This window comes from Cottoperca gobio, chromosome 7, assembly GCF_900634415.1.
Source record: "Cottoperca gobio chromosome 7, fCotGob3.1, whole genome shotgun sequence".
Classification (NCBI taxonomy): Eukaryota; Metazoa; Chordata; class Actinopteri; order Perciformes; family Bovichtidae; genus Cottoperca; species Cottoperca gobio.
Window position 1 is genome coordinate 7,079,110 of NC_041361.1, and position 25,373 is coordinate 7,104,482.

At 41.0% G+C, this 25,373-nt stretch overlaps 1 protein-coding gene across 1 annotated transcript; it reads right to left on the reverse strand.

Annotated features, from left to right (window-relative positions):
• Window positions 1–917: 917 nt before the first annotated feature.
• dnah12 (dynein, axonemal, heavy chain 12) lies at window positions 918–23,550 on the reverse strand. Its single transcript, XM_029435915.1, has 73 exons — window positions 23,333–23,550; window positions 23,092–23,179; window positions 22,968–22,994; window positions 22,678–22,867; window positions 22,518–22,587; window positions 22,256–22,414; window positions 21,939–22,134; window positions 21,316–21,504; window positions 21,057–21,210; window positions 20,878–20,969; window positions 20,590–20,768; window positions 20,365–20,500; window positions 20,141–20,266; window positions 19,921–20,055; window positions 19,002–19,195; window positions 18,677–18,920; window positions 18,381–18,566; window positions 18,081–18,281; window positions 17,776–17,970; window positions 17,569–17,690; window positions 17,352–17,487; window positions 17,122–17,268; window positions 16,857–16,976; window positions 16,343–16,499; window positions 16,056–16,228; window positions 15,793–15,945; window positions 15,441–15,680; window positions 14,939–15,184; window positions 14,708–14,827; window positions 14,506–14,615; window positions 14,174–14,357; window positions 13,886–14,026; window positions 13,714–13,797; window positions 13,301–13,489; window positions 13,097–13,216; window positions 12,753–12,941; window positions 12,524–12,675; window positions 12,223–12,361; window positions 11,920–12,086; window positions 11,581–11,836; window positions 11,163–11,459; window positions 10,755–10,933; window positions 10,374–10,566; window positions 10,042–10,203; window positions 9,751–9,945; window positions 9,362–9,495; window positions 9,114–9,276; window positions 8,932–9,012; window positions 8,604–8,780; window positions 8,038–8,169; window positions 7,876–7,965; window positions 7,665–7,805; window positions 7,322–7,563; window positions 6,852–6,999; window positions 6,618–6,763; window positions 6,263–6,477; window positions 5,973–6,165; window positions 5,686–5,878; window positions 5,419–5,591; window positions 4,693–4,833; window positions 4,395–4,553; window positions 3,998–4,293; window positions 3,656–3,909; window positions 3,397–3,537; window positions 3,155–3,292; window positions 2,842–3,075; window positions 2,544–2,732; window positions 2,283–2,386; window positions 1,958–2,162; window positions 1,701–1,838; window positions 1,499–1,590; window positions 1,321–1,388; window positions 918–1,190 (listed from the first exon to the last, which is right to left on the reverse strand). The coding sequence occupies exons 1-73, from the start codon at window positions 23,548–23,550 to the stop codon at window positions 1,000–1,002; spliced, it is 11,928 nt and encodes a 3,975-aa protein (XP_029291775.1). The 3' UTR covers window positions 918–999.
• Window positions 23,551–25,373: the final 1,823 nt, after the last annotated feature.

Genomic DNA, 25,373 nt, shown 5'->3' on the forward strand with positions numbered 1-25,373 from the left:
CAGCACCTAGCTTTGACCCGCTGAGCACTGCAACAACTGCCACCATTCAACTCACACTCACTCATAACACCAATATGAACATTATTAAAAAAACAAAAAGACAGCAGGCCCGTCTTTACACAGGCAGTGTGAGTATACATTTCCATATGGCCTATATTAGGTTACTTTCTTTTCATTTTATATTCAGTGATCATTCATAATTAAAGCGTATGTAGTTGCTGTGCTGTTTTGTGTGCTGGAACAGTGTGTAAGACAGTATCAGCTCCCAGTGAGGAACCAAGACACAAGCAGGTGTCAAACAGAAGCAAGCGGACACTGAGAAAGTTCAAAGATCAAAGTTCCTCGTTACTAGTTTTCCTAGTTCTCATTACAAACCACCTGTTGTTCATTTTAGAAAGCTTTTTTTAAATTAATTTTTTTACATTTGGCTTGTGAACACACATTTTTTCAGTACATGACTGCAAATGTGTTCGACAAGCAATGTTACATACTTACCCGGCTCCATGCCAGGAAAGGAATCTGTGAACTGCTGTAAAAACTCAAATGGCATAAGTGGAGGCTTAAATTAGTAACAGAATAAGAGTTGCTGTACACTAGGCAGATTATGTAATGTATGCCTACATGTGGAATAATCATGTTAGTTGTGTGCAGGGATCAAACAAAGGGCTGAATGTTTTTAACTTTTGTTAAATGTAATAAAACCAATGCCGTGCACTCTTTTTTCCTTGTTTTGGAATCACTGCACAATCATTGCATTGAAATGTGTGTTTTCTGTTTAAAAGTCACAGTGCGTCTGATGCTGAAAAGCGTACCATGCACAGATCCATGTATCTCTCCATATCCACAAATCCACAGTTAAACACATACTCTGTAGTTGGTCACAAACTGATGTTATGTTTAATCTTGCATTGCGAAGGAACAGATAATAAAAAAAAAAGAAATCAAAGCTTTAAAAGTGTCACAGTAAAGAGTTTGAGTCTTCAACAGGTTTGTCTGATGTCAGTCATCGAGCTGGCAGAGCATGGCCACACCACGCTTGATCCAGTGTTGAGGGCGCTTGCTAGTGGGCAACAGCATAGAAATGACAAAATTTGTGGAGTGGCCTGTGGTGGAGAGGGTGCCCTTCCTCTCACTGGTCTTGTAGAGAGGGCAGACATACAACTGAGCCTGATCGATGCTCTTCTTTTCACCTGCGTGGGAGAGAAGGAAGCAAAGGGATGAGGCGGAGTCTGGCAAATTAGCAAATTTACAATAATGGGTTTGAAATAGACAGCGGAAAACATTCAGTTGGTAATGTACAAAGTCTGGTTATTTACTTACTGGGTTTTACCCAGATGATGGGCACCACGTTGAATAGGACTTTGGGATGCTGCTCAGCCAGAAATCCACTGATGACAGGGAGACAAACAATAATTAAGGTTTATCAAGTCTATTTGTACTTCCCTTTCACAATGATATTTCATTTGTTCTTTTTTATAACCAGAGTATGAACATCTACCTTTCTTTGTCCCATCGTGCTCCATCCAGAAACATTCCATTAACGTAAACGCCATCCTCAGGCGATGTCTCTGACTCATCAATAGAAAGAACCTGTAAGATAAAATCAAGAAAACAAAACCACAGATCACTTTACTTTTAGGGTTATGAGAAGGTCTTTGAGGTGGAGACAGAGCGATCGCAAAGTGTGTGTGTCGTCTGACCTCAAAATCAAAGCCTAGCAGGTCGATGGGGACGTGGTATTTCCTGGCATAGTTCTGCATAGCCCCAGTTAGAAAGGCCTGGGTGAAGAAGAAGCCCGACAGCCAGAACACGTTGGGTTTGTTGCTGTCGTACCAATCCTACAGGCGCAAAACGTAAAAGTGAAACTATAAGTGGGGTAAAAAAAACTCAACAAAGCTCCCATATAATATACACATATCTCCTGTTCAACTAATTGCTCTTTACTAAGAAGTCTCACCTGCAAAAACTTGAGTCTTGAGAGAAAATCAGTAATGTAGCTGCCCAAAGGCTTGAGGCTAGGGTAAGAGCGCTTAGCCCATTTCTCTGGGACCTTTCCCACTATCAAACTGACTGCAACTGCTTCCAGCTCCGCATCCATCACCACCAAACCCTTAATGGCCTTCAACAGATTCTGCAGACTAACACGGATCGTACCACACAGCCTGAGAGAGAGAGGGGAGAGAGAGAGAGAGAGAGAGAGAGAGAGAGAGAGAGGGAGAGAGTCATATAGGTGATGATGCGCTGTATGTCTTAAAGGTCTGCACTGAGCTGTTTGTCCATACGTGTTGTAGCGCTCCATCTCTTGTACGAGCACAGTGTTCATACTCTCCTCGTAGAGCACTGGGAACTTCGAGAGAGCTGCTTCTATGTCAAAATTAGCTGGAAGCTGAGGAAAATAAGCAAGTCTACTCGTTAGAAATACACAACTGAGTGCATGTAAATTAGAATCAAGGTAAAGGAAACTTCCACCTGCATGTGTTTTTCCTACCGAAAAATGAATATCGAAAATGTTGAAAATGAAAGGAGGTTTGATTAGTTTATACCTTAGTGAGGATGTCATTCGCTATGTCGTACAGCGTGTTGTCACTCCCAGAGCTAGCCCCTCCCTTAGCTCCTCCTCCCTGGGTGAGTAGCAGGGAATCAAACAGCAGCTTTCTCTGCTGGAGATCTTTGGAAATGTCTACATTTTCATGCATCCCAAAGACCTCTGGATGCTGGCTCAAAGGAAGCTCCTATAACACAACAAAGATATTGTTACTCAGTTGGAAGAGATTATAGAGAAGAAAACAAATCTAATATATATTTCTCTTTGTTGTGTGTTTTTATCTCAAGTGGCTTTACCTTGATAAATTCAATGTAGTCGTCATACATAGATTTAGGTGGGGCAAAGTATTCACCGCCCGGTGAGAAAGGGTAGCGAGGTTTCTCAATGATGTCCTTGTTGTAGAAGTCAGCCAAGATGGTCATCAGGAGCCTCCTGTCCCAGTCGTCTGTCACACGGCCGCCATAGTTACACTCCCCGGTCAGGTAAGTTATGGCCTCAAAGGGTACGTCTTCATATTCATTCACAAACAGCTAAAGAGGAAAACAAATCAAATGCATTTTTAGATTCTTGTGGTGTAGAAACATGGCCACTGAAACTCTGAATGAATACCTGTAGCTGTCTGATGCTTATACGTAGGTCAGACTCATTGAAGCCGTAGGGAATATTCCAGCCCAGTGGACCAAACTTCTTCCTCTCCTGAACAAGAGCATGGAAGAAGCACAGTCCATACAGGAGCTTCTCCCAAATCTAGTGTTGGAATTCAAGAGTCAGTCCTTCATACTGTATGATAAAGCTTTTTCAATTCTCAAATGCATGTCACATACAATATGTAAACAAGCTTCTCCACTCACCAGCGCCTTATCGGGGCAGTTATTGAAGAAGTTTGAGTCAGAAACAGGATCTGACAAGTAAGACTGCAGCAGGTTGAGTCGGAGTCCTGTCGGAGGCTCGTTGGTCATTTTCACCCCGTTCTGCAGGATGGTCACTGGAAACTGATATCATAAACATAAAGGGTGTTCTTTAAGGGCTATAATCAGAATACATTTCTGTCTTGCTGCTTAAAGTGGGTCATTTATACACATGTGCCGTATGAAATGCATTGAGCTTTACCTTGGCTGATGGGTAGCTTGTGAGCCAAAGGCGGAAGTCTGGGTGGCATGTCGATGGACTGAAGTCCTCACAGATTTTCTCCAGAGTGGACATCCAGGAAACGGCCAGATGACAATTCTGCAAACACACCCACGTCCCATTCTGCATCGCTGTCGATATCATTTTGGCAGCGATGGGTCCCTGGCCCTGCCCCAGAGAGATGGACTGAAACTTGGCACCACCCATGTTTTTGTCACTGGAAAACTTCAGTAAGCCTGCAGAGGGATGTTGTTATTTCTAGTTTTTCAGTGGAAGCTTTATATCAAACCTTGACAGTCAATGATTGGTACTGTAGGGACTTACTAGCCATGGGATCAGCTCCAGGAGACAGCACAAATACGAGCGGGATGGTGGAGTTAGAGTCCAGGTAGCTCTTACTCAGGTCAAAGGGAGTAGGCTGGACAAATCTCTTCCCCAGTGTGCCAGTCACGTATTTAGTGACAGCTGGAACTATCTTATCAGGCCTGAGACAGCGAACAATGATCATCTTCTGCAGGTCATTTAGTTTTTCACACCATGGAGCAGGCAGAGGAGTGTTGCTTGGTTCTTCGCTGTCATAAATAGATTTAAAGTCTTCTGGGCTTTCGATGAAAGCCTCTCTGTGGAATAAATAAAACATAGATTCACTCCATTCTGTTAAAGAAACAGGACAGTGTAGTTGTAGACACAAGTCATACAAAATTGAGTGAGTGCTTTTCACTTTATTCCTTGTAAGCCAGACAGTTCACTGGCTCTGCAGGTCTCATCCCAGCTCTTGTCCTGTAGCCAGCTGGGGTCGGGGTTAGCAACGGTGTTCTGCAGTCCCACTCCTCCGGTCAGAAAGAACATGAAGTCAGAGAATTCAATCTCCCCTTTTGATCTGAGTGTAAATAGAAGACGATAGCAAACATTCACATACTGTAGTATATCTTCATCTGAGCATGTGGTTAAAAGCTGAAATCAAATTGTAATGATCTATTTCATTGAACCGATATCCCCCTGGTAGCGTTTACACTTACAGGAGTAGATTGCTGCAGAGGAGGAAGGAAAAGAGGAGTTTGTCCCTCTCAAACAGAGAGCGACAGACGTTACAGTACAGGTTAAAGGTGAAGTGATCACTCAGGTATCGAAGCCTCTTCTCCAGGATCTTGGACTTGTTACTGATGAATAAAAGACAAAACATAATAAGCTTCAGATGAACACAGACCAACTATTAAAAGGTATATAATCCTATGCTAAACGTTCATGTCAGATGTCATCGTGTGGATTTTGTTTCATTCAGAAATTCAAAATGTAGCCGAATCTTTGCTGACTGAGAAAGGGGCTCTGTCTCTCGCCACTAGTTTGTCCCATTTGGTCAAATATGTACAATGAAACAAATTGTATACAAATGCATATTTCCTGTGTGTGCAGGGCACATCTGCTGTATAGAAATATTTTCCCTTTGACTTTGTTCTCAATCATAAGCAATGTTGCATTTCTTCTGAATTTGTACTGATTGTAATAGACATTAGGGATGATTTGGAGGAAATGACGGCAGTTTAGGCGTGTGTACCATGAGCAATGACTAATCAATATGGACTGAGACAAGAACTGAGCCAAGTGAGTTGCTGTAATAAACCTCCTCTTTGTTAAATGTGTGATTCCTGTGTGAGAATGAAGTTTGTGTTAATATACAATAGATGGAGATAAAGTCATGAAGTCTCAATGTATTACTTTGTTAACACATCATGTGCATCACTCACCTGAGTTGTATAGATTTAATGTAGAGGTTGACGAACCAGCTGAGAGAGTACTGGTACATCGGGTCTATGTTGGTCAGATCAGCAATGCTGAAGAACAGGATGGAGGAATGTTTGGCAATGGCTCTGTAACCCTCTCTAGACTCTGCTATCTTGATCTCCGTCTTGTCTGCAATCTGGGAAATTGGTAAACAGTAGTAAACAAGACTACCAATGATCAGACTCGTCACATTCACAGTCTAGGTCTCATGACTTGTGCAATGTCCACACCTGCTGTTTCTTGCTAATCTCATTGGACATGATCTTTGCGGAGTCCAGAATCTGAATGGCGCTCTCATCTTCCAGGATATTTCCTTCAGACGACTGCAGTGTCTCCAGGATCTTGTCCTCGATCTCCTTTAGCTGCCTTTTATTGGCAGCTGACTGCAGGATAAGTACATTTCTCTCCTCTTCCAGTTCTGGTCTGTAGAGCAGAGAGAGAGCAGAAACAATGCTGTAAAGAAGTGATAAGAAGTATTTAAGTGTGTACACCAATGTGACCATTTTATAACCGCTACCTCTCCTTGGCAACCACAATCCCCAGCAGCTGATCCTCCAAGCCCTCTGGGGTGATCATGAAATTGAGCAGGGACACCTTGGTGGCCAGTTCTGGTAGGTAGTGTGGGTTCCTCAGCTTAGTGGTGATGTAGAAACGGAAATCACAGGAGAACTCAATCACACTCTCCCCTAGCTTGATGCAATCCATACCGCCTAGGTAAAACAAACAAATGATTGAACTTTTTCACAGTTTGACTTTTTCATTCAAATATCAATTGCCCCCTAAATAGCTATCTCACAGTCACAGCACCTTGTTTAAAGGTTTGTTTGAGCAGCAGTGGTTCCAGGGAGGGGTCCAGCTCCTCTCCTACGTTTTCCAGCAGCAAGGGTGTTCCAAATTGAATACAGTTTTCCAAAGTTCTCATGTAGTCCCCGTCTGTTAGCTTGATTACACTCAGGTTGTTGTCTTTCTCGGAATTCTTCGCCCACTTGTTGGCCTGACCCTGAGGGTCAATCATCAAGGGCCTACGTGAACACAAGCATAAGATAAGATTAATCTAAGGTTGAATTTTAAACCTTTGCTCATTTACCACAATGTGTACATACAGTATATTCAGCAGTAAAAGATTGAACTTCAAAACTATTTTTCAGCAACACAGACTCACCATCTACGTGAATTACTGACAATGACCCCGTTGTCGATGGAGAAAGAGTCACTGGGAAGGCCTGCGATGTTCCAAGCCCTGATCTTAATGGGATCTCCCAGAGTCTTACTGAGAGAGAAGTCATCTGCTGATGGGATGTTCTTAGACTAAATATATCAAGGTAGGTGAAAAGAAAGATAATAAGCAATTTAACATGTCAAAGAAAGTCAGAATAAAGAACGGGAGGACTGTTACTTGGCAGAGTTTGGTCCATGACTTAGTGCAGTCCTGTCTGAAGCCAGCAGTGAACGCCCCCAGATATGCGATGACACCAGCGGAGATGAGAACATCTCCAGTCAGGTTGTCATACGTGCTCTGCAGGCCATCTGCTGCTTTAGACCATCTAAAGACAAATTCATTTTTATCAGTATTATATGGTAATTAGCTTAATTGTAAATAATATTTGAAATAACAAACAATACAATATTTATGTACATCATCTTGGAAATTGGCTTATTTACATAATCAATGCATAACTAAGATGTATTTATTTTAATCACAGTATATATATATATATATATATATATATATTACTTGTGTTTTAATCATAAGAGAATATGGAGTATATAGAAGAAAGAAGAAAAGGTATTACTATTACATTAGTGTATGAGTAAGTAGGTCTGTTAGTGAAGAAGCTTAAGAGAGTCTCTACAACACTTCCTGACCTGGTCTTCTCTCCGCCCAGACCACCGATGAGTTTCTCAGCCCTCTCCAACTTCCTGGCGCACAAATCCACCTGGAACTCCAGCTGGGCCTTCTCTTCTGTCTTCTCCTCGAAGGTTTTCTGAAGTGCAGCCAAACGGTCCTCGACCTCCTTTAGCTCAGCTCTCTTCTGGTCCAGCAGTGCCATGGTAGCAGCCAGGGACTCCTGCGCTTCTGCGAGATTGGCCTTCTTAGGAGCCACGACCTAAAACCATAGAGAGTGGTTGACATTAAAGAATGAAAAGAACCAAACACGTATGCATTATCAGGACAAGTCAAGAGAAAAACGACTATGCAACACTGCACCTTTGCCACTCTGTCATACACCTCCATTGCTTTGATCCACTTGCACAGGCCCTCTGCTGCAGATGAGGCCTTTGCCACTATACTGGGGTCAAAGTCAGGATTAGTCATGTACTCACTACGGATCTTTTGCATCACATGAACCTGCAAAGAAGAAATAGAGGAGTTAGTCAGAGCAAAAATAAATGAAGAATGTAGCTTCCCTGACACTCACAGGAATGTTGTCCTTGTCATATTCTCTAAGATCTCGTAAAAAGTTCATATCACCCAGTAGCTTCTTGCTTGGACCCCAGTAGTCCAAGACCTAGAATATAAAGAATATAAGTTAATCATTGCGATATTACTATAAATTGCAATGTTAAAACTTCAGTCCAACCTTGTTTCCAGTCCCAGCTGGGTCAGCTATCTTATTCGGCTTTATATCCTTCATTACACACACGGCTGACATCACCATCTTAACCCCCGAAGGAGGATTTTTCATCGACTTCACAATTGTGACATCAGAGGGCTGAAATGAAACAGGCAGCTCAATTTACCAGACTGTCTAAACCAGGGGTGTCAAACTCATTTTAGTTCAGGGGCCACATGCAGCACAATTTGATCTCAAGTGGGCCGGACCAGTAACATCCCAGCATAATAACCTGTAAATAACCACAACTCCAAATTTCCTTTCTGAAAATGTTCAAACTTAATCTTTTTAAAAAACATTATGAACAACCTGAAATTTCTTAAGAAGAAAAAAGTGCAATTTCAACAATAGTATTAGTTTATCATTTACACATGTGTGTTACAACTTACTGATCACAGTGTATCTACAAAGGCTTTTACTTTATGATAAAAAAAACTAATTTTTACACTTTGCAAAATCATCCCGCGGGCCGGATTGGACCCTTCTGGCGGGCCAAAACCGGCCCGCCAGAAGGTTGCAGTTGAAGCGCTCACCTTCAAAGTGTTCAAGGCTGAGAGTGCAGCCTCCAGGGCAGGGATGGCCTCAGCCAAGTCACTCTCACACTCGTTCTTCAGAGCCTGAGCCTCATCGGCTTTTATAGTTGCTGCCTCCTCATCAACACGCACAACTTTACTTTTGGCTTCCACTTGTACAGACTCCACTTCAATCACCTGAAAGTCATCAAATGAAACAATTACATTCAGTATATTAACATATACAGGTATATATATATATATATATATATATATATATATATATATATATATATATATATACACTCCAGGTCGATTGAAGCTGAATGAAGATGTGACACTTATTCACCTTCATCATTTTGTTGTTGTCTATCGTTGCCTGTTCAAGTTTGGGCTGCAGGTCAACAAGTTCCTTCTTCATCTCACCAACCTGCAGAGAAACATTGTGAGAATAAGTAAAGCAAAAGCATGATGAACATTTTTAGACAAAGAAACTAAAATAATGCCGGTATAAAACAGTGCTGCACATACCTGAGACTCAGCGAAGGCTAGTTTGTCCAGACCGTTGGTGTACCTCTGTTTTGCTTTCATGACAGTGTCTCTTTTCTGAGTGAGTAGCAGACGGAACGCTGCAATCAGCTCCAGGTAGGATGTGGGTGTCACGTAATTATGGCGACCTAGCTCCGAGAGGAATCTGCGATGAAAACAACAGTTTTATGAAAGACTCATATCATAGTTTACCTTTAAATATACAAGTTATAAATAACGACATGTCGTACCTCTGTGAGAGCTGCTTGGCAGACGTATGGAAGGTTTTGCAGATGGGTATGACCTCCTGCCTCTCATTTTCACTCATCTCCAGTGACTCCAGGAAGGAGTTGGCTACTCGCTCCAGAGCTTCCTCCGGCCATGGCTGTCAGGGCATAGAGAAGAAAGGACCATGAGGATAGGAACAAAGGGAGCATGCAAAGGCAGACTGTTGACACTGTTAAGAAAAGTATGTATGAGCTAACCCATGTCTCCTTTATTCCCACATGACTAACTGACTGACACGCAGATGAATACATAGACAGTTCTTCTGTGTCTGTCATGTCATATGCAGTTTATTTGACTAAAGACAAAGTACAAACTACAAGCGATCACCCCGTTCCTAATACATATACAGTACCTGGAACCAGTCAATAGTACAGCAGTTGATAAGAGATGGAAATTGGCGCAGGCGATTTCGAAAGGCATCTCCAGTAGGACTGAAGGCCACAACGATGTGCAGGTTCTCTCGACAACGTGCCACGAAGAAGGCGAACAGAGTCAAAGGACTCAACTCCAAATTCTTATTACCAGCCTGGGCAATGGGTCGTACTGTCTGGAGAGAGTAACGTTAAACATGAATGAGTATATCCTTTGTTTACAAGGTTTACATTGCCCTATAAGGGTATACATTTGGTTTGTGACAGCCTACCTCCATGATCTCTTGCTTCTCGTCTATGGCAAACAGATTGGGCACCTCCCCTGTGTTCAGGACACTGTCCACGTCTTCTAGAAAAGCCTCATCTTTGATCTGAGAGTCAGTTAGCAAGAACACTGTCTTTTGACCTTTCACCCCAGCATTTTTCAGCAGCATCTAAAGGGTAATTCAAAGCAGGGAGACAGGCTATTGTTAAAATGTCCCATGAATCATGAAAATGCTCATTTATCACAAGCAGAGATACAAATGGTGTGAGAAGTGCTGCAACAAGTGATGCAGCAGAATTGCATAGGACACAGAATATTGTCCTAAACCATAAAGCTGACCTTGAGGTCATCTCTCCACTCAGTGATGCCATAGCTCTTAGAGATCTCAGGCTGAAACATCATCATGTGGGCCATGGATGTGGCCAGACGGGTGATGGACTGGCGTCCGCTGCCTCCCACTCCCACTAGTAGGGCATTGCCTCCTGGCTGCTTCAGCACACGGCTGATACGGGACAGGTGCTCCAGGAGATAACTACATAATGCCAACATTTAACAAACAAATACAGTTTCCATCCAAAGACAGAGTTATAAAAACACAATTTCATTAACTTACGTCACAAAAGGTCAAGTCATTTGGTTATTACTTGTTGTCGTTGAACACTAAATAGCTTATGACCATTATTTTTGCAGCGCATGTAGTTGAATATGAGAGCTGTTTACCGGAAGATGACGAGGTTCATGCGATTCTTGTGCATCTGGTTGTATTCATCAAGACACGACTCCACCACTTGAGAAAAGCTTTCCATTGAGGGTACCTCAGCGTACAAGCGCTCATTATCCTCCAGGTCAGGGTTCATGTAGTCACCAAACAGAAGATTCTGCATGTCTTCCTTAACCAGCTGAGAAAGGAAGGGCATTTATGGTACACAATAAAACAAATAGATTGTTTCAAATGCTTGTAGAAAATATATCCAAAAAAAGATATAAAATCATATTTAGATCCTGGGCAGCAAGGAGTGACAACAGGCCAAAGCAGCTCCTCGTCCTTCCTGCATCTCTCCTAACATATTGTGAAACATAATAATAGTAAAGCAGATGACAAGCCAGTATAACTGAATCTCAACTTACGTTACTGCCTTGTTTCAGGTGATCAAACACCTGGTCAAAGGACTCTCTGAAGTGATCTTTGAGGATGCCTTTCATCAGCTGGTAGAGCCATGCTTGATCTTTGTCATCCACCAGGCGGTCATAGTAGACCCGGAAGACCTCATGGACAAACAAGCGTATCATAGTGTGTTTGTTCTCCAGAGAGTCCTTATTCAGCAGCAGGCAGCCTTGGATAACGCGCGAGAAGTCCCGCAGGTTGAAGGTGTAGTGAGACTTGGCTGGAGTTGGAAGCAGGTTCTCCATAGCTTTCTTATACACCTTGAGGAATTAAACAAATGAAATGAAAGCATTGCAGAAGACAAGATATGATGCATAAGAGTCTTTTACACGTGAACAACTTATTTAAAGTGACAGCATGGTGTGTTTTTGGGGGACTCACTTCCATTGTAGCCGTCACTATTTGGTTGCCAATAGTGAAATATTGAGGTGGGAATTTATTGTTTTTGAGATAGAAGGCCACCACGCTGGAGAAGATGCGAACCATGGTGTCATCACTGAATGCATTGATGCTAAAAATGTTGAAGTGTCTCAGGAAGCGAGATGACACAGCGTTCCTCCCACCACCAGGTGGGCCCATAGCTGAGATGAGCTGCACGTCAACAAGAGAGATGCTGGAGGTATCCTTCAGGTCATACCTGCCAGAGCATAAAGGTGTACTGAACAATGCTGTAGCTTCTCTAATGCATGAAATTGGCATCTGACAGTGGGTGGCTCATACCAGTTTCCATGGTCTATAAACTGTCGAAGAAGCTCCACAGGAGGCTGTGCTCCAAACTGTTCCAGTGCAGGCATGTTCATGTCATCTACAAAGACCACGCACTTCTTTCCCACGGGGGGCCCGAACACTCCCTTCCTTCTCTTATCTAACCTGGACATGATGATATTCTAGAAGATGCAATAAATACAAAATCAAAATTAAACATCTTCCCTTTCTTGTTTGTTTAGATTATTACATTTAATAACCTTTCGCTAAGCAATATAAAAGAGGACATTCTTAGATCCTTGCTTCCTAAATGATGACCTGAGTTTGGTTGGCGCTACTGCGAGCTGAAAAATTGATAAAGAAGGGTAGATAGCGGTCTTTGTCCAGATTGTTCATCAGCTTCTCCTTCACATACACTGACTTCCCAGTGCCAGTAGGACCAACAAACAGGGGAGGCCTGAGCAGAGAAACAGAGGACAGGTTTTGTAAAATAATCCATTTTGTCAGATGAAATATAAATAAATGAAGGGTAAAATAAAATGAGGAATATTCTTTAGAAAACAGTATATATAGCACATGTAGAAGTCAAACAATAATTTAGCATTTGTATAATACTAACACTCCGTATGTGACGCAGAGGTCCATGAGGAAGGTGTAGCGAACTGTATCTATGGTGGGAACAATGATCTCTTGCACTTTGGTGTTCGTGTCTCCCAGGTTGACATTCTTGATGGCATCATTCCAGTGAACCCAGTGGCCTTTTCCTTTAAACTGTTCAAAAGATTACAGTATAATTGACTGATTTAAACAAACGTGAAAGACCTCTAAGTGATTTAATTACACAATACCTCATAGAAATAGTCATACACCAGCCCTTTCTCATCCATTGGACACTCCCATTTCCCCACAGCGGCAGGTATGGGATGATCTTCTGTCTTTCCTGACACAATCATCCTGAAGAACTCACTAAACTTCTCTCTGCTGTCTGCATCACAGCTGCCACCTACAGACCACACCAGGGAGAAGGCAAAAGCTGCCTGCAATCATAACGGAAGAGAAGGGGAGGTGTCATACAACAATATAATTGAGGTGAAATGGAAAGCACAAATCCCAAGAATGTTTGCAAAGGCAAGCTTTTAAATAAATAAGGTTATAATATCATTTAAAATGACAAAGGATTCAGTCCTTTTACCATGATCCAGGTGATAATATTTTTATCCCCATGACTCGTTTTTACAGGTTCAGTGAGCAGCATCTCAAACAGTCGACACAAGGACACCACCGTGTTACTGTTGCTAGTGGAAACCACTTCCTGGGGGGGAAAAAAAACATAATCCAGTTTGACAAATCTTCTATATTTAGTGTTTGGGTTGTTCTGGGGCTTGGGGACGCTTACTCTGCAGTGTTTACGCAGCATCCTGAGGGCAGGCGGCAGGAGCCAGTGGAAGAGCTCCAGCAGCCGGGAGCGATTGTCCGGACTCTGCAGGGCATCAGGAAGATTGTTCATCCAGGAGATCACTAAGGGCTCCCAGCCCAACTGAGACGGTTCCATGTAGATCATACCACATCGACTGACTGTGGCAGGCTGCAGTGGAAGAAAATAACCAAACCAACAATCAATCAATCAATCAATCAATCAATTAAGCTGCATACGTTGTTGATTCCGATTATCTTATCAAGCATGTTGGTGAACTATTAAAGCTTCATTAGAGCAAAATGATGACCATTCAGAAAATCAACAAGCAATTGTTGCATTTTTAGACAGAATATCAAATAAATAACTTATTCCACTTCAAACGTTTAACTCACCGAGGCCTGTGATAAATCCATCGCCTCAAAAATCAGACTCATCTGATTGGACATCTGGATGATCTCTCCACTCATCAGGCACAGCTGTGGAGGAAGAGAGAAGCACAAATTGATTTTACTCAAGTATGTGAAAAACATAAATATCAAATGTTTCTTTCTGTGAATTATGCACCTTTTTGTTGTCGTCCAGCACAGTGTTCATGCTCTCAATCCACAGTGTGTCTACGGGACCATCAAACACCACCCATTTACGTTCTGGCGTGTCAGCCGATGCAAACTCACGAAACGTGTTGGCCACAATCCCATCTGTCCACTAATAATAAGGAAAAGGAAAAAGTCAAAGGACTAAGAAGAAGAGAGGGCCACCTGTTGTCCCATCTCTACATCAATACTTTAAATAAAATTATTTTTTAATCTGGGATACAGAATAAATACAAGAAGATCCAAGAAACAGATCTACCTCATGGGAAACTAGGTCAAACTGTCCAAAGAGCTGTCCAATGGTGATGGACTTTGGGTTCAATGTCATGTAGATGATCTTCTCCTCCTCACCGTTCCCTCTCTCATTCATGAGAGTCAGCGTGTCAGCGAGAACATGTAGCACTTTGGTCTTCCCAGCAAAAGGTTCCCCCACCAGCATGAACCTGATACAAAAGAGGGAATGTCTTCATGCAAGATCATGCTTTAAATATATCCTTCAAGCCGTGTCCCAGTCGTGTGGAATACGGTAATTGCAAACCTGGTAAACACAATATCATGATATGATAACATTGAAATTGAAATACCACATACCCATGCCTGACTATCATCATCTCATATGTCTGGATCATCTTCTGTAAGAAGACCTCTGTTGGCTGTACATTGTGATTTTTACAGCATTCTTCAGCAGCCTCCAGAAACAGCTGCCAAGGACATGAAAAAACACTGATTATGATACGCATGACAATATTAATAACTGCACAGGTATTATTATAAGTAAATCAACATGTCTGACCTGGTAGTCAGCCTCAGGGAGAGAGATGCCTGGGAACAAATCGCTGGTAATTCCATTGAACAGCGGAATATCATGGGAAAGAAATTTGGGCTCATTGACATCCTTTATGGACCTCAGAAGCTGAACGTTACAACATGTGGAAAAAAATTGAAAGGGTCAAAAAAACTATTGACAAACTAGAGAATTTCCCAATTAGGGCATACAGTATAGACTTCATTTCAGCACAAATACCAGTATGTCCTCGTTCTCATCAGGAAACTTCAGCTTGAGGTTTCCTGCAGCCAAAAGTACAGCTTTGACGGCCCTCATGCCGTAATCATAATGGAACTGGGAGGAGAGCTGCTCTGAACAGAGCCTGTACGTCATCACAATCTTTGCTGACAGTGGTTTGGCATTGAGGAAGCCATATGAATACAGAGAGATCTCTGCTATCAGTGCGTAGTTGGGGACCATCATGGCCACTGTTCGGAACAACACCTGCACACAGAAGGGAAAGAAAAAATAAGGTGACGTGTTACTGGACAGTCACACACGTCATTTTATTATGTTACATTATACTGAAGGGGTGTAAAAGCAGATTCATTACAGTGTATAATTTGAAGAGCTCGGAACAAATAATGTAGATAATCAATATGTAATAAATAATGCAGAGTAGAAGTAGTAACAGCAAATATTTTTTAGAACTGACAGTGATAACCTACGATGCTTAAATATTTATTCACTGATTACATACCTTGAGGTTGTCTGGGAGTTCTGAGCGTCCTGCGTAGCCAGGGTTCATTGTAATGGACACAAAGCAGTTGGAATTGAGTTTGAGCATTGTCCCCTCGAAGTCAAAGTACTCCAAGTTCAGCTCAATGGCCCTCTGGATGCAGAGAACCTGCTGGGCCACTACCGACAGCACCTCCAGCTCGATACGGTTGAACTCATCAAAGCATGCCCACGCACCAGATGAAGCCAGACCTTTAAAAAACTATTGTTGCAGCAAGAGATTAGATCAAATAAAATAAAACCACTTTTGCATTTTAACTTTGGCATTAGAATTAGGAATATAAATCCTATATAAAAAATCCTGTTGGTGTTACTTTGCCCATAGCGAGGTAATCCAGGCCGTCAGAACAGTTGAAGACCACGCACTGCACAGCTAAAGCTTTGGCTAGATCTTTGGTGGTTTCCGTCTTTCCTGTTCCAGCTGGACCCTCAGGCGCACCACCCAAATGTAGGTAGAAAGCCCCAATCTAAAACAGAGGGAGAGTGATGGAATTTAACGTTACAATATGTGATCACTCAGCATTATTTAAATACAAAAGCACTCATGTTTAAGTACGCTATTTGTCAGATACTATACCAGTGTTCTGTAGCATCTGTCAGTCAGCGGAGTGATGACCAGACGTGGTGAGTTCCCCAGGTACTCATAGGCGTACTTCACATCACAGTTGATGATGCGAACACGCACATTGTCATTGCTCCAGTAGTACCGAAGCTGGGCTAACCATTGGAAGTCTGTTTCATTTGATACACCTGTAAAGAACGGATACTTATTATTTAGTTTTTCAAGTATATTTTCTTGGTGCTGTTTCTAAACTGAGGCAAATCTCTGTTACAGTCAATTCCACATGCAGTGCTATGAGGTACCATTCTTAATAAGCTCCAAGACCACATCCCTGGCGTGGACATCAATAGTGACCAATGCTCCTAGAGTGATCCGTGTTTGTTTGGGCAGTTTTCCTCTCACCAGCTCCACAATGTCCTTCAGCTGATTCTGGAGTTGCTGATAGTAGTTCTTTAAACCCTGCAAAGAACAACAGTCCAATTTCTATTTTAGTTTCTTTCTCAAGGGGAGACTTGTTCTTTCTGCCGTGCTCATCAAATGAAGACTTCAGGTCAGTTGGTCAGGAGTGACACACGTCACTGCTTTGTACCTCTACACTCTAAAAGCTCATTAATGTTTGCAGCACTATTATTAGACTGGAAGTAAATTTGTTGGTAAATTAAGTTTTGATTTTTAACTTGAAATCTTCACAGCTTCTTTTTCTCATAGTCAGAAAAACACTAAACATAATTTCCATTAATTAAACTGTAATTAGTATGATTTAAAAAGACAAAATAAAAGTGTAAGATTTACATCGAAAAATATGTGAAAACCTACATAAGCTCCTGCTCTGATCGCTTCATGAACCTCAGAGGTCCAGAAGATCTGGGAGGTGCAGAGCACCACCTGCCCAGGCCACTCCTTGACCCACTGGCTCCGTGCTGTCTTAGCGTAGTCCTGTCAGTACAACCACACTCACATTGATGTTCACGCATAAGAGGAACCTCAGATGCAGAATATGATACATACACAACATGACAGTATTTGAGTTAAACAATCACAGTACTGTGCCGTTGTGAAGGTATAGGAACAGTGATCTCACCACCCTGGACCTGGCTACTACATCTCTGACACTGCGAATCATCAAATCCTCCACCTGCACCAGCCACTTCTCCACAGCTCCTTTGGCTTCAGATGTGGAGATGTGCTGGATTAGCGGAACACGCTCCCCCTCACTACTAAACATGGCCTGGGCAAGAATAGAACGCAATTTAATAAAGGTTCAACAACCATGGGGTCATGTAACACTAACAATATGCGTCACTGCCTTGCCTGGATATCCAGATTGGGTAGGAAGTCCAGTTTGGAAATACCCTCAAAGCACTTCTTCAGATGGGGCTGCACTCGCAGTGGGTCCTTGGTTTCAGACAGAATCTCCAGCATTTCATCATTGGACAAAAAGAAGAACCTGGCAGCAGCATTGGTAGCAAGTATCAAAATATGCGATATTAACAAAGAATTGTGCAAAAGAAACAATCTTTTCCTTTACCGTGGAAAAAAGAGACGCTTTTTCTCCAAATAGGCGTTCAGTCCTTTCATGATGATGTCCAGGAGGTTGTTAGAATCTTGCAGTTTCTCTAGTAAACCAGGCAGTGAGGTTGCTGTCAAAATCTATGATTACAAATCAACAGTTTATCTTTCACAATTTCCTTTTTTCAGAACAATTTGTCGACCGTAAACTATTTCCGACGACTACCTTTGAGTCCTTAACGCAGTGCCTCATGACCTCTTTCCAGTTTTTGTCAACAATTTGGAAAAGTCGATCCTCTTCCGGAATCTGCTGCATGATGTCCTGAGAAGAGAAGATGGGCTCCAGATAAAGCCACTGGGCCTGCACCTTCAGCCATTCATCTATGGTTTCTTGGATACGTAGCAGACGCTCCTCCCAAAGCTGAGGTCACAGATCAAACTGTTAAAACTCTGCAGGACTGGTAAAACTCCAATGCATTGAGAATGTATTCAATATCATTAGGTGAATAAACTCTCTAACCCTAAGCTAACCTTGATTTCATGTTCAAACGGTTTAATGAACGGCGAGCCCCTCATAGTCTGAGTCTTCACAATCTGGTCGTCTAGCATTGTCTGAATCTCGTCCAAGGCGGTCAAGATGGACACTCCGGTCTCCCTGTAAGGTTGATGGTGGAAAGAAATACCATCCCAAATATGGACCATGGTTTGCATAGCCTTCTCCAGGGAAAACTCCTGTAGACATACAGGATAGTGGGGGTACATAGCATTGATTATCATTAAGGTTTTTATCTAACGCTGTAGAAGCAAACACGAAATTCCAGGAATTCTCACTTTATTAGCAGCAGCACTAATAGACTCAAACTCTTCAAGGTAAGGAGCCATGTTTTGTTTGAGAACTTTGTGGAGTGTGGTACCATAGTCAGGAGTGAGGTCATACCCCGCTGCCTCTGACATCTGGTCCCAGTGGCGAGCTCTGATGCCTGGATTACACAAGATGGACACAATAGGGATATGGTCCTGTTGACACAAACACAGTCCACAGAAAGGTTTAGCATTCACAAACAAGACTTCACTTACGATAAGACTTCATTAATGAGCCCCTTTGAGATGACAGTCACATACGATACCTTGAACTCTTTGATCTGCTCCATTACAGTGGAGCACAAACGTATAGTAGAGCTTTCCATCTTCTTTGGCTCATTCTCACGAGTTCGTTGCCTAGTCTTCCCAGCAATCTTCTCCATCTCTTGCTCAGCCTTATTCTGCTTCTGTTGGAAGAATTTGAGCATTTTGAAGATCTCCCTAAAGAACTCATCCACTTTTACTTCCATGCTCTCGCCATCTAGTTCCTGGAAGGAGCCGTACATCCATCTATTCAAAAAGAAGATAAAATAGTTATCAGGGTAAATGTTTTAATTAAAAAGCAACACGTAAAAAAAACTGTTTTTAGACCTGGTCTCTGTGCGCTGCCAGTTCAGCACAAGTCCAAACAGCTTCTGATATAGTTCAATACTGTCTTTGATGACCTCGACTTCTGGGTAACACGTTTGGTCCCATTTGTAAAAAGCCTCTTCTTTGTTAATGAAGGCGATCGCCTTCTCAGCCTCCAGGAGAAGTTTCTTAACTGCTCTGACATCCTTTATATACTGCCCAAAAAAAAGACAAAATTATTTTCCATTTGATGCCATTGTATTGCTAAAAAATAAAATGTTTTATGATGCTTGACACTGACAAGAAATTAAAAGGCATATTTTAATATGACTATAAAGTTATTATAGGGTTAAGTTGGTTTACAGGAATAGTTTGACATTTTGTGAAATGCACTGACTCACTTTCTTGCAGAGAGTTGAAAGAGAAGTTTGATACCACTCTCATTTCTGTCTGTTTAATATGAAGCCGGAGCCAGCTGACGGGTAGCTTAGCATAGCATAAAGACTGGAACAGTGCAAAACAGCTAGCTTGACTCTTTCTGAGGGCATCACAATCCACCTACCAGCACTTCTAAAGCTCACTAATTAAAATGTTACATCTTACTTGTTTAATATGTAACACAAAAATGTAAAAACAACCATTTGTGGGTTTATGGAGGGTTATTTGTTGGCCAGGCGCAGTGCTATCCTGGAATTTGTGAGGTGCTGGTAGGCAAAGCTAGGCAAGTTGTTTCCCCTTGTTCCTGTCTTTATGCTAAGCTAAGCTAACTGGCTACTGGATGTAGCATGTAGCACTGGATGTAGCATCATATTGTAAGGACAAATATGAGATTGGTATTAATCTTCTTACCTTATTCTCAGCAAGAAAGCAAATACATGTATTTCCCAAAATGTCGGAACTATTATTTCTCCAAAATGATCTGAAAGTGACGACACTGTACCTCCTGCATCATATCCAACTCAGAGCAATGCGGGAACTCTTCTATCCTACGTCCCAACTTTACTAGCTGAACCATTAATGTTTTTCTTTTGGCATGCAGCTCCTGTTCCCCTTTCTGCTTGGCCTTTTGCATCACCTGTAAAATGACATAGCCGTACGGGAATCAGGTCATCGTTAAAAATCAACCATGATATACTACTGTCGACAGACACGAGCTTTACCTCGTCACTGAGATCAAAGACATGGAGGATTTTCTGCGGCCAGTGAAAGACAGTCGTATTAAGCTCCAGATCCTCTGGCTCAAAGAAGTGGACATCCAGGAGGTAGAGCACTACACGGTTGGCTTCCTGTCAGAATGCAATGTGGTAGTAAATGTTGTTAGAATTGATTACCAAAATAAATATGCTTTAATGTAAGATACGACAGGTAGAACCAATCATTTTACCTTAATTGTTGTATTAAGTTCAGCAATACCCTTTGTCTTAGTACAATTAATAAGATTGATGATCTCAGTCATGTCCTCCGTGCTCTCTGGTACTTTCAGAATTTTCTCTCTGATGGTGTCAAATTCAGAGCAGATCCTTGGAACAGACACAAAAAGGATTGTGAGAAAAATCAAACCATTTTAAACACAGATGGATAGTTTGGAATGTTACAAGAAGTGACTCACTGTAGATTTTTCTCACGGTGGATGGTGATCAGTTTGTTCAAAAGTATTTCAGCATAGTTTTTTGCTTTGTTGGCCAGCCCCTGTTTCAGCTCTTCACAGTCCAGATGGACCATCGAGAAGTGGGCTTTTGCTGGGAGGTTGATAATCTCTTTTGACAGAACACGAAACTCCTCCACTTTCTTTAAAAAGCAGTGAGATTACACATTGACGGTCATCAGAAAAACCAATAACAAGGCCAGAATAGATCTATAATATATGCAGCATTAACTGAACTTCATGATGTGTTACCTTCGTGTACTCATCAAAGGAGTGCTCCTCTTCCATGATCTTCTCCACTCTTGCCTGTGCAGTTCCATTGACTAGCCAGTCAAAGTTGTCAACTGCAAAGTAAAGTAGAAACATCAGAAATGAATGAAAAAAATAAATAAATCATGATGATAGGAAATTATGGGATTATAAAACATCACCATAGTTCTGGAAATGTTTGTCAGGTTCCTCTAGATTCTTGCACACGGCAGTCTTCAAGGTGACCTGAGCCCAGGAAAGGATGTGATCAGCCAGCTTGGCATCCACAAACGAAGGTATGGATTGTGCCAGCCATGACTGGACCGTCTGTACTCTCTGTGAATCAATTTCATAGACATCAATACTAGCTCTAAATCTTTTTTTTTTTTTTACCTGTGCCACAACGTAGTACTTTTCCTCTAAATTGATATTACACATTACCTGCAGTGTGTTTGTGATGGCATTAAGAATCTCAAAAACAGCAGCTTCCAGATCTTGTAAGGTGGGATAAATTTCCATCTTTTCATCATCAAATGTCAAGGCCATACGAAAAATAGGAAAGCGGTGGCGATTTCTTGGATGAAACAGATTGACAAACTCCTCTACACTTGTCTGAAGCAGAGATTTCAACTGGGAATTGACAAAAGGAAAATGTCCATAAGTCTAAAAGTGTAATCAAGAAACGTGCCATAAAAATCAAGTACTAAACGAAAAATCAGTGATGCTAGTTGCTGACATGCTGCTTATGCAAAAACTAACAAAGGAGATGAGATCTCAATACAGCGGGCTATAAATGTACTTATTATTTGTATAAAGTGATGAGACTCTTCCTTGACTAATTCAATGTACTATTAAAAACTGTGACAAATTTCCATGTGTAGGTGTTTCTTAGTGGTCTTTTAATGTATGTCTGTAACAACTGGATTGCTAATAACACAATGTAGGACAGTATCGTATCATTTATATATTCAAGTACAGGACTAACCCTAACCCTAATACCTTTAAACTATTCATTCGGACTTCAAATCCAAATCAAGCCCAAAGTCAAGTCAGTATTATCTCACCTGATTGGAGATGAGGGAGGATGCACAGTCATAGAAGGAGTCCAGTTGCTCCTCTTTAACTCCCTTCAGTGTTTGCTGACTTGTAAATAAGTGGATGACTTTGGGAAACCAGCTATTCATGATATGATCTTCTGTCCTCTTACACTCCACAGCCATTTTGTTTTTTAGGCTCTTACAGTCCACAGGTGCTGAATCCCTGAACCGACAGAAGCCAACAATGAAATAATAAAAGGACCTTGGCCAATCTTCATGTGAAAAATTGTAGTTATGTGCTTATTTGAGCAGTGCCACGTTAAATTCAGAACGACTTTCCTTACCTGCATCCTGAAAGATCAACCAGGACCAGTGGAGAAAACGTCACGTAGCCAATATTCAAGACAGTTTGCATTACCGGATGAAGAATGTGCAAATTTTTTTTCAACCTATTTCGGCTTCTGATGAAGTTATCATGTCGAGGTTGAGAGAAATCAAGAATTCTGCAAAAGATTGGAAAGGTGACTTGCAAAAGGACAACAGAAAAACAGACCAACTACTGTTTTACTATTGTGGATAAATCACTTGTGTACATTAGACACTCACTTTGGTTGAGCTGTTGTGTGTTTGTCTGAGACTGGTCCTTCTGTCTGTGGATTAATAAGTATTGTGTCCACTAAAGGGAGTGAATATGGCATAAAAAGACATGGTTCACCTGTATTCTGCAAGCATAAACATACATATATACACAAATAATTGCCCATACCTGTGTGCTGAACAATCACATTGTGGAAGTCCTCGCTGACTTCCTTGCAGAGCTCCTGTAGTAGTTTCTTTGCTTTAGGACCCTCTTTAAGTTTAGGTGAAACTCGGTCAACTATGGCGTCCAACCACTGCAACGGGATTGGAGCGAATGGGCCCTTTTCTACACATTGCTTTAGGGACATGTAGGTCATCTGCAAATAGAACCAAAATAAAATAAGAGAGGTGTGACATAGATATAAGTAGGGTTTAGTCTTTTTACAGGTCAAATTTTATATTAAAAAAAAGACTTACCATTCGCTTCCGCTTCTCACTACACATCTGTAAAGGAATTATTAAAATATACCAGATTATATAGTGCAATATAAATATATGCTTTTATGTTTGAAGTGTGTGCATAGGAAGATAATTGTCATACAGAAGGCGGAAACTCTGGTTGTGGTGAATGGCTGCGCACTGCTCCCCTCTCTTTGCTCTTGTTGTAAGCCTTCATTGCTTTGGACATTCTGTAATAATTCAGTCAACATTGCAGTAAATTAAATGTCCTAGATATAACGGTTAACTGCCTAAATTAGATACTGGGATCATTATCTTATAGTTGTGGCTATGATGTAGCCTACTGACTATAGAGCTGCCAGAGCTGATCTTAAAAAACATACATTCTATCATTGACTTGGTCTTGTTGCACTCTACTCCTTCTGCGATTCCGAAGTTTCTTGAGAACCGTTGTCTTCTCCGCCATCATCTCCTTTGCTGCCGTTATCTGTCTGACCGCCTCCTGTGTGTCCTGTGCGCCGTTAATAGAGGGAAGGACGGGAGGCATCGAAATGCCGTTTCGCACTGTTTTGGCTTTGAAAACTCCGGAAAAGGCGGCCATCTCTGACAACTGAAAAGAACCAGAAACAAAAATAACTTAAGGCTTCTACAGCTGTTCTAATTTAAATTAAATGTGAGTTAGTTATGTTGCTACTGTTACGTACGTAACGTTTCCCAGAACAATCTAACGTTATGTCGCACTAGTCATCTCAAAAGTTAGCTAATTTCCGAGCATAACGACAGACTATCTATCGGTTTACCTGCTCGCTCATTCAATCTTCTCGCTTTGTTTAGTTTGTTAACTTCATTATGTAATTTTACTCAATTTAGCCTCTTTAGTACTTCTGGGTCTAGAATTAACAGCGTTGTTACCATACCAACAGTAAACATGGTAGCCATAGCAGGGAGGCGGGGCTTGTCCTGTTGCTAATGTGTGGTTAGCTAACGTGCAAACTGAGGTTAGCAACAGGATTCTGAAATATAACAAGTTGACAAGACATGAAACAGACCAGAAATACATTTATTTATAACCTTTATTTAACCAGGATAGGTCTCATTGAGATTACAAATCTCTTTTTCAAGAGTGTCCTGGCCAAGACAGGCAGCAGCATAGTTACAGTCAAAAAACAATAAAAAAACAGTCACAATCACAACATTAATTAAAACATTTACAGATACAGCGGTCTGCTTCAATATCTTTAAGATAGTTCATACAATAATTTAATATAGAGATGAAAAATCGTTTGCTGATCGATAAACACATGTAGTAATAATATATTTATTATATACTGTGTGCAGTAACTTATCTTATCTTTTGCTATTGCATGAATTAATGTAAATTTGCATTTGCTTACATGTGTTGTTTATACTTATAGCATTCCTACAATGTTTAATATATCTTATAGTGAAAAAACAATAACATAAGTAGAGAAAAGAAAATAATAAGAAAAAGAAACAAATTTGAGAATAATTTCATCCTTATAGATGAATATATTTTATATATATATATATATATATATATATTATATTATATTATACATATATATTATTATATGTAGATTTTTTTCAAATAAAAATAAAAGTGGGCAAAAAGAGAGGCAAACCATCACCAGCAGTATCACCAACAGATAATTGCTTCTATGGTGGGACTGCACAATGATGTTCAGACAATGGTCACACACACTGCACAAAATGTGGTTTCTTGCCATTGTGACTCTAGTTCTGTTATTTTACAAAGAAAAAAGAGCATACATGTGTGAATTAATTTGGTGTAGGCCTAATATATATCATAAATCCTGCCACAAATCAAATTATGTAAAGTGGGCCTATAAACATGCTTCAGGCACACATTGAAATTTCACTTCCATAACACCACCATAACAACAACAATGAAAAGTTGTACATTTAAACTCTATCATCTTGATGTGGGGTTTATTTCTAGAGAAATTAATTGAATAGGGGCTATACCCACATGGTTATGGACTGTTTGCATTCTTCAGCAGTCCTTCTTTGTGTTAATATTTTTCAATAATAATGTGCTCAGTGTTCTAGATGCTAAGCTGTGCTGCTGTGTCAAATGATGCAGTACCATGTTATAGAAAAAAAACTATACAATAGATATAAAATAACAAGCTGGTATGCACATAGCCTACACAGATAAACTTCTATTAATCCTCATCTGAATAGCAGGATTGAGACTGCTACTGCATGTTTCCATCCTTAAAGAAATACAATGGAGATGCAGATGTATAACAGGTGAAGAGAGAAAGAGAAACATCCATAAATAATTGAAAATACATTCATAGAAAAACAGGGTGTGTAAGAGCTTGTGGAAAGTAACTAATTGAATTTACTCAAGTACTGTACTCTGTACTTGAGGTACGA